The following is a 13,735-nucleotide window of genomic DNA, read 5'->3' on the forward strand; positions in this document are numbered from 1 at the left end:
AAACTTTTTCACCAAATCTAGTGAGCACTAAATTAAATGTCAGTGACAGCACCACACTAATGCCCAAGTCATTGATAGATTTACAAAATTCATGATCAGATAATGGATTTTAATGATTTATCTATGACTTTTTTCTTTAAATTGTTTTCTTCAGTAAAGTATTCAGATCTGTTACTAAAAGTACTACATATCTATTTGAAAATGTCGGAAATGAAAACAAAAAAATGTCGGAAATGAAAAATAAAAAATGCCAGAAATTTAAAGATGATAATAACCAATAATTCCGAAAATGAAATGCAGCCATTTGGTCTACTAATTTAAAGACTGTCTAATCCGACACCTGAGTAATCCGACACACTGTACATGTAAATTCCGACGTTATTTATTTTTCCATTTTAGAATTTTCCTTGTGTTTATAACATTGAAAAATCCGACGCCCTGTCTATTCCGACACAAAATTTGTCTCCTAGTGCATGTCGGATTAGACAAGTTTCACCGTTTATGCATGTGCTGAATCTCTGAGATGTTTTCCCCGTAATTACATAAGGGTTATTGTCATTTCTCACGAGAGATGAAACATTAAGTTTGATTTCCGGATGTGAGGTCCCAGTGTAAGCAGCCATTAATAAATCGGTAATCCTCGGATCACGAACTATCCGAGGAGCACCGAGTGGTCACTTTGATGATGATGCGATTTTCTAAATATAGATACAGTAAACAACAAGAAAATATTGATGTAACCATCAATTGTCGCCCGGGAAGTATATAAAGTAAACAATGGAAATGAGTCTTGATCATCAAACCGCTTCGATATGTGTGAAAAGGCATGCATGTAATTGATGGAGACGATAATCGCGAATATTTTGAAAACTTATAGTCGGATAAATATTAAATAAACACGGTGTCATTTTAAACTTCAATTCCTCGAGTAAATGTTGGCTGCATAAAATATAAATTGAAGTTAGACACACGCATCACCTGTATTCAAAAAAGTATTTAATTTTCAATTTTAGAATATAAAACATGAGCTGTGCAGAGTACGTTTTTATGCGAGAAGTAAAATTCGATGTTCTAAAAACAGGGGCCTGTCGTTTTTTCGATGGTAAATGATAAGCAATTTTATATATTAAATATGAAAAACACATATATTTTTTAAGATTCACTTTATGGAAGTAAATATATTATGTGTCTCGTAATTTAAAAAGGGAAAAAAATATTCTGATTAACAATCTTTTCAATGTTAAGAAAACCTTTAATTCTGAATAACTACTCCCACCCCAATCCCCATACACCAACACTTAAACTTATATGTATAGAGCAGCCAGGTCCTCCGGGCTGCAATTAGCGATCAAAACTATGAAAAAGATCAAAGTACTGAAAGTACTGATAGGCGGAAGCATGGTTGCAAAAATGTAATACGACACTTGTATAAAGGTATTGAAGTAAAGGGGCCTATTAACATGTTGTTGGATTTTAGTATTGAAGATAAGGGATAAATTATCTCTTTTTTGGAGGGGTATAAGAAGACGTGAAGTCAATAATAAAAGTTGTAAACATTTTGTTTTAATTAAGTAAAAAAGTTTATAAGTGAAAGTAACATCGTAAACTGAAGGAATTATCTACCGTTTGTAAAATGATTATTTATGGACATTAGAAAACATAAAATATCACAACTGTTTCTGGTCATTCTGTGTAAATTGAAATAGTAAGAATGAAACAACATGTATTGATTAAAACAAATTTAAGTAGGTTGTTCATGTTAAAAGTAATAGTTTGTCCAAAACTGAGATTATGGTATAATAAGACACAAACAATATATACTATATACAGGTAATCATATCCCATGGGTTACTGTTTGAATGGCCCCGGATCGAAAGAACAGGGGTATATTGTTTTTGTCCTTTCTGTTTGTCCCACAACTTTAACCTAGCCAATAACTATTGAGTGGTTGGGGCTATGGTTCTCATAATTCATAGGTGTGTTACTTGTGACATGACCTTTCTTTGGGCACCACCAAATTTGACCTCTTGACCTTGGAGTTTGACCTACTTTTATTTCATTTGTTATCAACTTTAACTTTCACCATAACTTTTAAACAGATCGAGACTTTATATTTAAAATGCTTACTCCACTAAATAAGCACTTTCAACTGACACCAAGGACAATGACCTTTTGACCTTGACTGTGACCTATATGCTAAAAATAGATTTTTCGATTTTTCGGTATAACTTTTGAACCACAAGAGATAGAGACTTTATACTTGGTATGCGTACTTCACTAATCAAGTTCTTTCAAACGACAGCGAGGTCAATGACCTTTTGACCTTGACTGTAACCTTTATGCTAAGAATAGCTTTTTCGAACTTTGTTGCTGCCGGGGGCACAGTGTTTCACGAACACATCTTGTATAAGATTTTAAATTGTACAATGTACTTTACAAATTTACAGGAACGATAAGAAATTATAAGAATTTATCAGTTAAAGAGGTGGGTAAAGAATAAAATACACTGTGTATAAATCATGAGGAGTATAGCACGTGTTTGATAAACAAGGAATACACAGATATGGAACAAAAAAGGGATTATCTTTTATTTATAGACATATGCAACATAGTTTGAACTTAAGGACAGACGAGACGTTCCTCAAAATCTGTTTTGCATATCTTCGTAAGGTATGAAAAATATTCAAAAATTTAATAACATTCTGATTTCTAAACCAGTTTCTAAACGTTTTTAAAACATCCAAACACTTAAACATTTGAAATTGGAAAATTATTTTTCTTCCCCAAAGGATTATATAAGAAAAACTACCCCTGGTATCTTGCAGAAATGCCTGGTAAGGTACCTCATTTTTTGTGAGTAAACATGTTTAAGTAGCAATACTTCAATGACAAACTCTTAGAAAAATTTATCTATTTTTAAGGAACGTCTCGTCTGTCCTTAATTGCATTTTCCCGTGGGATAGAGAGGTCCAATACAAGAAGGAACGTGTGCTAAATTTTATTGTCTATGAATACTTTTGTACATGTTTTGAAACAAGTAAATAGTAATAATGAAATCAACTTTGTTTGGTAATATTTGTATATTTTCTTTAAAGTAAATGGACATTTTTTTCAAACTCTCTTGCAATGAGTTACTAATATTTTGAATTTCTGATGACACTGTAATCTTAATTAAGAAAAATTATCAGTTGGTAAGGTAAATTGTATAGGTCCTTAATAATTCAGAAAATACAAAACACAATCTGGTGTAACAAATCATAACTGTAACTGATAAAGCTGCACAATGTTAAGCAGAGCTTGTGGTATAATGTATTTATTACATGTATTATTGTGTTGGTTTTGTATATTACAATTAACAACATGTTGCACAACTTGTTTAACATATGTACAGAATGCTTATAAGTGATAACAAATTTCTAATTATACATGAAGTAAATGAAAAAAATGAGGAAACATAACAGCAAACCAACAGAAAAATTTCACTATCTTTCTAAAATCGAAGTAAAGGAAACCACGTTCAAATGTGTGCTGTAGTAGAAATCAATAAACAGTAAATTATGTCCAACTTGGACAAATATGATAAACAAAAATTTCAAAAACTGAATGTTGAAACTGAAATCTTCCATCTCATTGTAAAAGACAAGATTTCAAATTATAAAATATGTAGATTTCACAATTGTACTAAGACAGCAAAAATATGGATTGCATGAACACAATGCAGAACATCTTTCTTTAAATTTAACTGAGGAGAGAACAGAATATAAAAAAAAAATTGCAAGTTGATGTCAAAGGAAGACATATTTCTGAAAATATTAACATGCACATTTTTGTAGTTATGCAATTAAATGCACTAACAATATATGTTTGTTGACTATTTCACTGATTTGTACAATTATTTTGCATTATTAGTAGCAATTAAAACAAGAATTAATTCAAAGTTTATTAAGCATTTCAAGATGGCTCCAAAGGTATTACAAAAGTCCATCATCCCCAGACTACTGCCTCTTCCGGTAATTTTTCCTACAAAATGTTAATATATAGTAAGTTAAAACATCTCATAATACTTTACAATACATCTGACTCTTTATCAAGGGAATGAAGGATTTTAAATTACCCCCCCCCCTTTTTGGATATTTTGAATCTATTTTCACATTTTGTCTGATAATCTGACTATTGTATGTATATATATACATGTGTTTGTATGAAAACAGATGAAATGTATATAAAGAACACAAGATATGGATTGATATAAAGTTATGATAAATGGAGAAATTAAAGAACTTTAAAAAGGAAATAAATCATAAAATACACTTTCAAATAAAATATTTATTTTTGCCAACTTGCCATCATAGGAAGAATAATTCTTAAATAACAGAATATTTCTATAATAATTCTTATACACATACTTATAGATTTTTCTTCATGAGATATCATATCATAATCAGCATGTCATAATCTGATTTAAATATACCCACCTTCAGAATAATGTTTCTAGTTATGTTTTCTTCTGCCATTCTGATCAGAAGGGACATTGTGTGTTATTTCCACAAACTCACCAATCCTAATGATCCTTCTTTCCCTTTCCGTCCATTGGGGCACAATCATACCATTACCATCATCTTGCAGAATGAGATTTCTTGCACATCTGTCTGTCTAACTTTAACAGTTATGACTGTGTCATACCCTAAAAATTATGAAAGAAGAAGTGTCCTTGATTTGCATAAATACTTTCAAATACATGTGCTTGTAAATTATTATTTTAGGAAGAACATCTGTTACCTATATATAATATCAACCGTATGTATCATAATTCTTACACTCATACTTATGATAGATTTTTATATAAAATATCATAAAATTAGTACTTCATATGTTGTGGTGGGTTTTGTTTCCTTCTGTCATTCAGAAGTGGCAGAAGGTGAAGTTTCCACATATTCACCAATCTTAATGGCCTGCCTTTTCCTCCTTGGGGATAAAGGTAAGGCTGTTGTTGATCCCTCTTGTAGGATAAAGTCATCTAGTTTCTTTGCATTCATCTTAAAGTATAAACAGGTAATGTGTTTATAAAATTTCAAGCATATTTCAAAAATAAAATTTATTTACATATCTACATATTTACATAGTGCCAGGCTACCTGAGGTAGGTAAATAAAGCTACGTAGGTAATTCTACCTACGTAGCTAAATGTACTGATTGTACTGGATCTGGTGCTATAATTCCAAATTTTCCTGTAATGTTGTACACATAAACAAAGTAAAACTCGTGAATTTCTTCTATACAGCAAATTTATTTATATACCTAAGCCTTTGGTTTTATTTCAAGTTACTCCTATTAATTTTATGAAAGCAATGCAGAAATAGTTTAGGAGTTACTTAAATTTAAAGTGTGTTACCTTGTAAATGTCGAAGGAAAGGAATAGCTCTTTGTTGTACTTCACGTGGGTTTGTTGACAGATTTTCACGATTCGGTTGAACAAATACTGTAATAGATTTCAACAGATAATTGTTATTCATTAATTATGTGAACACAATTTCAGCAAGACGCTAGCCATGAGATTAAAAGGAAAATGAAATAACCTAAGTAAACAATACTGGTCATTTTAAACAGCTCGTGCTTTAAACTATTCGATTCGATGTCGATATTATTTCGGAATCACTATGTCAATGATCAACGATTGCTTAAAAGAGTAGTCTATAATATATGCAAATATATTATATATGTATATATTCAAACAATAACTCCTCAAATAATTAGTCCTTCTGGCCAAACAAGAAATAATAAGTGCGATCAAGACAATGTTACGTATCAAGTTACGATGAGCATGCCTGCTGAGTGGGAAACATATTTCAAGGTTAAACGATAACAGATAAACTAATCTAACAACGTTTGTTACCTTGTGTATGTCGAAGAAAAGGCTTATCACTTCCAATTAGCTCTTTTGTTTCATTCCACATGGGTTTGTTGACAAATTTTCACGCTTCGATTTTCAAAGGCTGTTTTCATCAATGGACGCAATCTTATCATGTAAGATAACTACGCAGAAGTGGTAAAAAGGTTCGTATTTAAATTAAAGACTAATAACTTATAAATAATTACCACTTTTTTCTTAATTAAAAAGATTAAAAGTAAAAGGTAGTTCCACTAGACATTTATTCGTAAATTAGTTCTTACAAAATAAACATCAGCATGAACTATTTTGTCCCTCGTATTATTTCTCTAGATTGCATCAGGACCCCGTGATATTGAACCCCAGTTGTTTACTTTGTTTACCAACTGAGTTGTTGTTCGTTCTTCTCTCCATGCGTGAAGAACATTGGAATCCGATCTAGACTGTTATCCATCAATCATAGTAAATAATGTTGTAGTTCAGACAAGTCTTAGCATACACTTCAATTTTGATTAAACAAGATAACAATGGTAGATATTGGGGTTGTAAACTAAGGAGAAATAGTGCCGGTTATGTGCCCTTATTTCGAGATTCATCCGCTTGGAGTACCATGAATAGGGGCAAAATATTGACATGACGTAGAGAGGTCAGAAAGGTCATCAAATCAAGGCAATTGTAATAGGCGCTTCCGCCTAAAAAAGGGCTGCACAGAAATCACAGAGGGTCAGACACACAGGATCGCCTGCTGGTTGTTTGCATGGTGTTCAAAATACAATGTATATGTACTTATTTAATCATATACTTGTATACAGGCTACTGCGTAAATGATCGATGGTCTGCGCCTGATGGAATATTCTAACTAGGTCACCGCGTTGAATCAAAAATCACTAATGATCTGCCTAGGCGTGGATCTAAGAATTAACAGAAAAACAACATCAAAGTTAAAACATTTACATTTTGTGCTAAAAACTGCTATGAATTGATGCCAAAATCTTCTTTTATGGTCGTCATTCTATAATTTATTGCCACCCCCTCCCCAAAAATACATGTATGAGGATAAGCAGAGACAAGAAACTATGATAATTGAAAGAAAGCTCACAAAGATTATGATCGACTATTTTCTTGAATGTCTACAGTTTTCTTTTTAATGATATAAAATTAAAGAACTTGCAATAATTTTTTATGCAATTTCCTATTGTATTAATGGCAAAAAATTCATCAAATAACTTTTTCTATGTTATTGAAATGAAGCGAAACAAAATATATTCCTACAACAGTCGTAAATTCAGGGCTGGCAAATATGGACTTTTTTTCCAGATAAATCGTGAATGCTTAATTTTATCTGTTATCATTTAAATTTTACTACTGAATTACCTCTACTTAAAAGCGCCAAGTAGGGCTTGGTCAGCTGTTGTTACAATTTTAAGTGTGTTTTAAATAAATTAAGAAATACAAATGCATCTAAAATTCTTTCAGTTATCATAATATTATGTGATTTTAAAAAACATTCAAAAATATTAATTGCTTATGGATTCTATCTGAATAATACGAAGGTATGAAATGAATTGCCTATTCATTCATTTATGTTGAGCATATTTAAAATTGATATCCAAATGTACTTGTAAAAATGTTAGAAACATGCTTATGAAGAAGATTATATTCCTTTCACGTACAAAAGTATGAGAATACGTGTCAAACAAACGTGTCCCAACTCCCAAAGTTAGTAGTTTTAGGATTTTCCAAATAAAAGAGGTTTCTAAACACGATTTATATATATTTCAGCGTTAAATGCTTAAGCATTGATTTAGAAAATTTCAGAAAAAATATATTTTCTTCAAATCTGAGTCCCAGCCCGGCCCTTTAACCTTTTACTGTTGTAAATGCATGTTCAATGCAAGTCCCTCCCTTATCTTTACTTTTTCTTTTAGTAATGTCATGTTTTCCCCAAATAAATTGCTTCTCAGAAATAATAAAAAAGTTTAAACATTTCCTTCCCATCTACAACATACGACTTTGGAGTTTGAAAACTACCCTTTTTCCTGTTCAATATCTAATTAGCATTCCCCTAAAAAATCATCTGTCTTATATAGAAAAATGTTACATTCCACTGTTTATTCTTTGACACAAATGGAGCCAAAGAGATGACTTTTCAGGCTTTCTGGAAAGCCAAACTTGTATCAAAATTTCAGTTTATTCTAAAATTACATAGTACATAGAAATGTTGAAACACTAAAATTTTATATTCTTTTACGACTCGATGTGATTTTATACCTCACTATTTTTACACAGAGCCTTTCGGCAAGGGGTAATATCACTCTACTTGTGCCTTTATATGCCTAGTGCAGGTTGATATTTGATGGCTCAATCTCTATTTAGTGACTTCCTCATACACTGCATAAAACATTTTTTTGGCACGCTGAATTCACAAAAATGAGCTAAACCTAGTTTCACAATTGATAAACTAGGTTTATGGACTGTAAACTATAGTTAACGATTCGCAAAGTATAGTTTTCATTTGTAAAACTATATTTAACGGCTGTTAACTATAGTTTTCCGATGCTAATCTAAGTTTATCTGTCTGTAATAAACGTAAACAATAGATTTTGTTGATAAACATAGATTCACGTTTGTAAACTATAGTTTACAATCGTAAACTATAGTTAAGAGTTGTTAATTATAGTTTCACAAATCGTGAAATTTTATTTATCAGATCGTTAACTATAGTTAACGATTTGTAAACTATATTTAACAAATCAGGAAACTGTATTTATCAGATAATCTATGATTTGCAATTACAAATATTTTATGGTGTTAAGTATAGTTTACGGTTGTGAAACATAGATTATCGCGTTAACTATGGTTTTGAGATGTAAAATATAGATTAACTTTGTTGACTATAGTTTACAGTTCGTTAACTATAGTTACAACCGATAAACCTAGTTTATTGACTGTGAAACTATGTTTATTAAACTCATTTTTGTGAATTTGGCGTGCCATTCATATTTATGTGCAATATTGTCAAAACAAAAACAGAAAAAATCAGAAAAAAACAAAATTCTGTTCATTTTAGAAATCTATCTGTACTTACTTCTCTCCTTAGTATACACCTGGTGTACATTTTGTGATAAAAATTAAAGGTAGTTAAAATAATGCCCATAATACTTTCTATATAGTATTAAAAAAAATTGACTTAGAATTTCGATCAAGCAATCTTTTCCAACATCAACTTAAAGCCTTCCCTTTTTAAGAAAAAAAATTGAAATGTTGTGTAAATGTTGTAGATTATTGACGATACCTTGGTGAAACAAGAATGTCAACAGTTAAGTTAAAAGTCATCATTTCGAAAGTTTTATGTTCAATACGATGACCTTGTCAGCAAATACAAATTATCATTAGGTCCAATGCTGACTGATGTTTTTCATACTAGTTGTAAGACCATTATATTTTTATACACACTGAATTGTCAACGAATTTTTTTCATAATTTCCCGATAATGAGAAGGAGCACACGGCGAGTGTTGCAGGTCAGCAGGCAATGGCACATGGTCGTTAATTTGTTGTAGGTCCGTGTTTGTTCTGATCACATTTTGTATTATTTAATGGACTTTTGATCTTGAATACTATACAATTAGTGCTGTTTTTGAGGTCAATACGATGATCTAGTCCCTTGAAGAGTACAATATTCATTGCGCCTGAAGGGCTTTAATTAGTACACTGCATAAGATTCTGTGTGTTAATTAGTACACTGCATAAGATTCATTTATGTTTAAACTGTCGTTTTTACATGTATATACTAGCATATGACATACGTATTGAATCTATACTAAACAAAAAAGTGTTCATTTGACAATTTTGAAGCTATAAAGAACAAATGTTTACAAATGGAAATTAATTAAATTTAAATCCAGAGTTAATCATGCAAATATTAGTCTGAAGGCTGTGTTACTTTCATGTAAGAATCTCAACATTTGAAAGCATTGCACCAAAGTGCACCATGTTCTAACCTTCAAGTGAGAATTCAAAAAATGATAATCAGTATGGAGTTAGACTACCTCTCATTTAAGATACTGCAAGGCATTGTTTCGTTGTGATATAAAGTTTTTTTTTTCTGAATAGAAGGCTGCCGCAGTAGCTCTGTTGAAGTAGAGGCCTAGACAGTATTTTCTTTGGACAATTGTTAAGGAGACATATTGGTTGTAATAATTTGAAATATACAATCCATAAAAAAGGAATACTACAGTAAACTATAGAAAACAATAATTTAGCATAGTACCTAGTAATTAAAAATTTTGAACCTTTGATTACTATGGTAAAAGCTTTAAAAAATTGATTTACAATTATTAAACTTTGGAACTTTAATTTACTATAGATAATGAAGTCTTTGAAACTTTGATTTACTATATTTAAGAATCACATGACTTGATTTACTATTAATTTTGACAACTTTGAACTTTGATTTTATATAGTGAACACTTTGGAACTTTTATTAACTATAGTGAAATCTTCCAAACTTTGAATTACTATCAAAGTTTACTATAGTATTTCAAGTTAGATATTCTATCAAGTGATTGAAAACTTAAAACATTTATTGGAGTGAATACTTACGTGTTTTTAAGTGACTGTTACAATATCATTTTGACAATATTTATTTTCTTTAAAGGCATTTTCGCAAAAACGCTTAAGAATAGGCAGTTCTGAAATTTCGGAAGTCTACCGTGCAACTCAGTCTGTTTCATCAGATTTAGAAAGTGATTCCTGCATTGGTAAATTGGGTAACAATGAAATGCAGGAAGGTAGTGGCGACGAGGATTCATACATTGAGAAAACGGAGGACGATGATGCTGGTAATTTTATCATAATATGATTGCTTACAATGAATTACATACATGTACAAACAAAATTTTAGAGATGTTTTATTCATTCATAAAATCTTGAAATCAAACATAGTAATAGTTGTAAATATTTATTTCTATAATGAATTGAATAGAAATATTCTACATCATAAACAGTATAATATTAAGTAAAGGTAAATGTTTCTTTTTTATACTTTGTCTAGATCGTAGCCTCCTGTACTGTATGATCCTTTCGGAGGATGGACGTATTGATTTAAACAGCACTGACTGGTATGGGAGACTTACAAACATCAGGCAGACCTATAAAATGAAACACAGATCAAGAGAAAAAGACATTCTTACCATTAAATCAAAGATAGGAACACATCCTTTTGTAAACATGATTGAAAATGTTGTAATGTGTTATGTGAATACTAATGGATTCTGGGAACGTGGCTGGGCTTTTCAATGCCTGACGTTCAACAACGATTATGACAAATTCTTCAAAGTGACACCGCCGGAAGTTTTGAGAAAATGCGTTCCGTATATGACTAACATACAGGAAACAATATTATGTAGCAGTGAGATTTCTGATATTGTCTTGAAATTTGGATTGGACTTTGTTTGCTTTTTTCACACATGTTCAAAATATTCAAAAATATATGAGGATGGTTTAAATATATGTAAGTATTTATTTTGTTTTACAGCGCATAACATTCATGTTAAAGATATACCTAATACCTATTACATCTAAGTTTTTGTCCCCCGCTTTCGCGAAAGCGAGGGGACATTAAATCTCAATCGTCTGTCCGTCTGTCTATCCGTCAGTCTGTCCGTCCGTCACAAAAACTTTAACCTTGCCCATAAGTTTTGATTTAGTGGAGCTATGATTTTCATATTTCATATGTATATTCCTTGTGATAAGACCTTTCTTTGGGTACCACCAAATTTGACCTTTTGACCTTGACCTTGTAGTTTCAACTACTTTTACTAAAAAATTCCAAACTTTTACTTTGGCCATAACTTTTGAATGGTGGGTACTAAGACTTTCATATTTCACAAATTTATACTTTGTGACAAGACCTTTCAATGAATACCAATAACTTCGACCTTTTGACCTTGACCTTGGAAATTTACGTACTTATGAAAAAACTAATCCTTGACCATAATTTTTGAACGATAAGGCCCCGCTTTCGCGAAAGCAAGGGGACATTAAATCTCATTCGTCTGTCCGTCGGTCCGTCTGTCTGTCCGTCAGTCTGTCCGTCCGTCACAAAAACATTAACATTGCCCATAAGTTTTGATTTAGTGGAGCTATGATTTTCATATTTCATATGTGTATTCCTTGTGATAAGACCTTTCTTTGGGAACCACCAAATTTGACCTTTTGACCTTGACCTTGGAGTTTTAACTACTTTTACTAAAAAATTCCAAACTTTTACTTTGGCCATAACTTTTGAATGGTAGGTACTAGGACTTTCATATTTCACATATTTATACTTTGTGACAGAATACCAAAAACTTTGACCTTTTGACCTTGACCTAGGAAATTTACGTACTTATGAAAAAACTATATCCTTGACCATAATTTTTGAACGATAAGGGCTACGGCTTTATTACTTCACATATGTTATTCTTGTAAGAAGACCTTTTATTGGATACCAAGAACTTTGACCTTTTGACCTTGACCTTGGAGTTTTAACTTCTTTTTAAAAATTATAACCTTGGTCACAACTTTTGAACGGTAGATACAAGGACTTTTATATTTCACACATGTATTCTTAGAAACAATACCTTTCATTGGATACCAACAACTTTGACTTTTGGACCTTGACCTTGGAGATAAACGTACTTCTGAAAAAGCTTTAACCTTGACCATAACTGTTAAACGGTAAGGGCTAGGGCTTTTGTACTTCACGTATGTAATCCTTGTGAGAAGACCTTTCATTACATGCCAAGAACTTTGACCCTTTGACCTTGACCTTGGAGTTTTAATTACTTTTTAAAAACGTTAAGCTTGGTCACAACTTTTGAACGGTAGAAACTAGGACGTTCATATTTTAAATATATGTATTCTTTATGGCAAGACCTTTCATGGGATACCAAAAACTTTGACCTATTGACCTTGACCCAAAAAATGATATCTTGCCCACAAAGATACCGAAAGCGGGGGACCATAATTCTTGAAATTTGCTTGTTTATTCTAATTTTAAAAACATAATTCGCTAACTATTCCAAAATATTCAATAGGATACAACTGTTTTTAGTGAATCTTCCTCGTCAGGTGGTTGATATGGTAGACAACGATGACGACATTGATGAGTTCAGTGAATTCAAACAATATGTGGATGAGATCATGAAATGTGAACATAAATCTTTAAAGTCATTGAATCTGAATAGTCTGCTTGGCTCATACCTTATTGGACGAGAGACAGGCAAAGAGAAAGAAGGTGAGTTGATAAGGATATGTCTATCATTCTTTGAAGAATGAAGTTGCACAACTGCAATGGTGAGAGCAAACTGTAAGTAATTTATTAACACGTGAAACCCTGTGATATATATATATATATATATATATATATATATATATATATATATATATATATATATATATATATATATATAAACCACAAACCCCGTTAACGCCTGTTTCTAAATTCTTACCTTTTTTCTAGCCCCTACCGAAGGAATTCGGGTAATGCACCATCACAGTAAATTTATCTTTCCCAAATTTTCCTTTTTAAATTATATTTAATCCAAAAGGGAAGCTTCTTCCCTTTGGTAACAATACTTAATTTAAACATGTATATAGAGTGAGTATTTTTTTCGTAAAGACACGTTTTTAGAATATCACGGGGTTCCACACGTTTACGCATTTACTCACTTTGTTTGCGCTCACCATTGTAGTTGTGAAAGGTCATTCTTAAAAAATGACTCAGCAATGCTTAAATAAAGAAACTAATATTAATGATTTTATTCACCACACCTTACTAAGAATGTACTAGAGACTGAATGATT

General features: G+C 31.4%; 1 protein-coding gene and 1 long non-coding RNA gene across 2 annotated transcripts; one reads left to right on the top strand and one right to left on the bottom strand.

Annotated features, from left to right (window-relative positions):
- Positions 1 to 2,954: 2,954 nt before the first annotated feature.
- LOC134282975 (uncharacterized) lies at positions 2,955 to 6,039 on the bottom strand. Its single transcript, XR_009995397.1, has 5 exons — positions 5,893 to 6,039; positions 5,392 to 5,478; positions 4,866 to 5,036; positions 4,476 to 4,684; positions 2,955 to 4,020 (listed from the first exon to the last, which is right to left on the bottom strand). It is a non-coding gene; the product is annotated as an uncharacterized LOC134282975 (long non-coding RNA).
- A 3,340-nt stretch (positions 6,040 to 9,379) lies between these two features.
- On the top strand, positions 9,380 to 13,247 carry LOC134282977 (uncharacterized). The gene is made up of 4 exons (XM_062765405.1): positions 9,380 to 9,409; positions 10,546 to 10,729; positions 10,942 to 11,400; positions 12,985 to 13,247. Exons 1-4 carry the CDS (start codon positions 9,380 to 9,382, stop codon positions 13,206 to 13,208), a joined length of 897 nt encoding a protein of 298 aa, XP_062621389.1. The 3' UTR covers positions 13,209 to 13,247.
- Positions 13,248 to 13,735: the final 488 nt, after the last annotated feature.

The sequence above is a fragment of the Saccostrea cucullata genome, unplaced genomic scaffold (assembly GCF_032062105.1).
Source record: "Saccostrea cucullata isolate Sc308-1 unplaced genomic scaffold, CSIRO_AGI_Scuc_v1 ctg1304, whole genome shotgun sequence".
In the NCBI taxonomy this organism is placed as follows: domain Eukaryota; kingdom Metazoa; phylum Mollusca; class Bivalvia; order Ostreida; family Ostreidae; genus Saccostrea; species Saccostrea cuccullata.

Bases quoted from the DNA above. Each gene is read 5' to 3' on its own strand.
- LOC134282977 (XM_062765405.1), top strand. From the start codon at position 9,380: ATGAGAAGGAGCACACGGCGAGTGTTGCAG. The intron at 10,730-10,941 runs GTAATTTTATCA...TACTTTGTCTAG, and splicing joins AACGGAGGACGATGATGCTG to ATCGTAGCCTCCTGTACTGT. The intron at 11,401-12,984 runs GTAAGTATTTAT...AACTGTTTTTAG, and splicing joins TGAGGATGGTTTAAATATAT to TGAATCTTCCTCGTCAGGTG.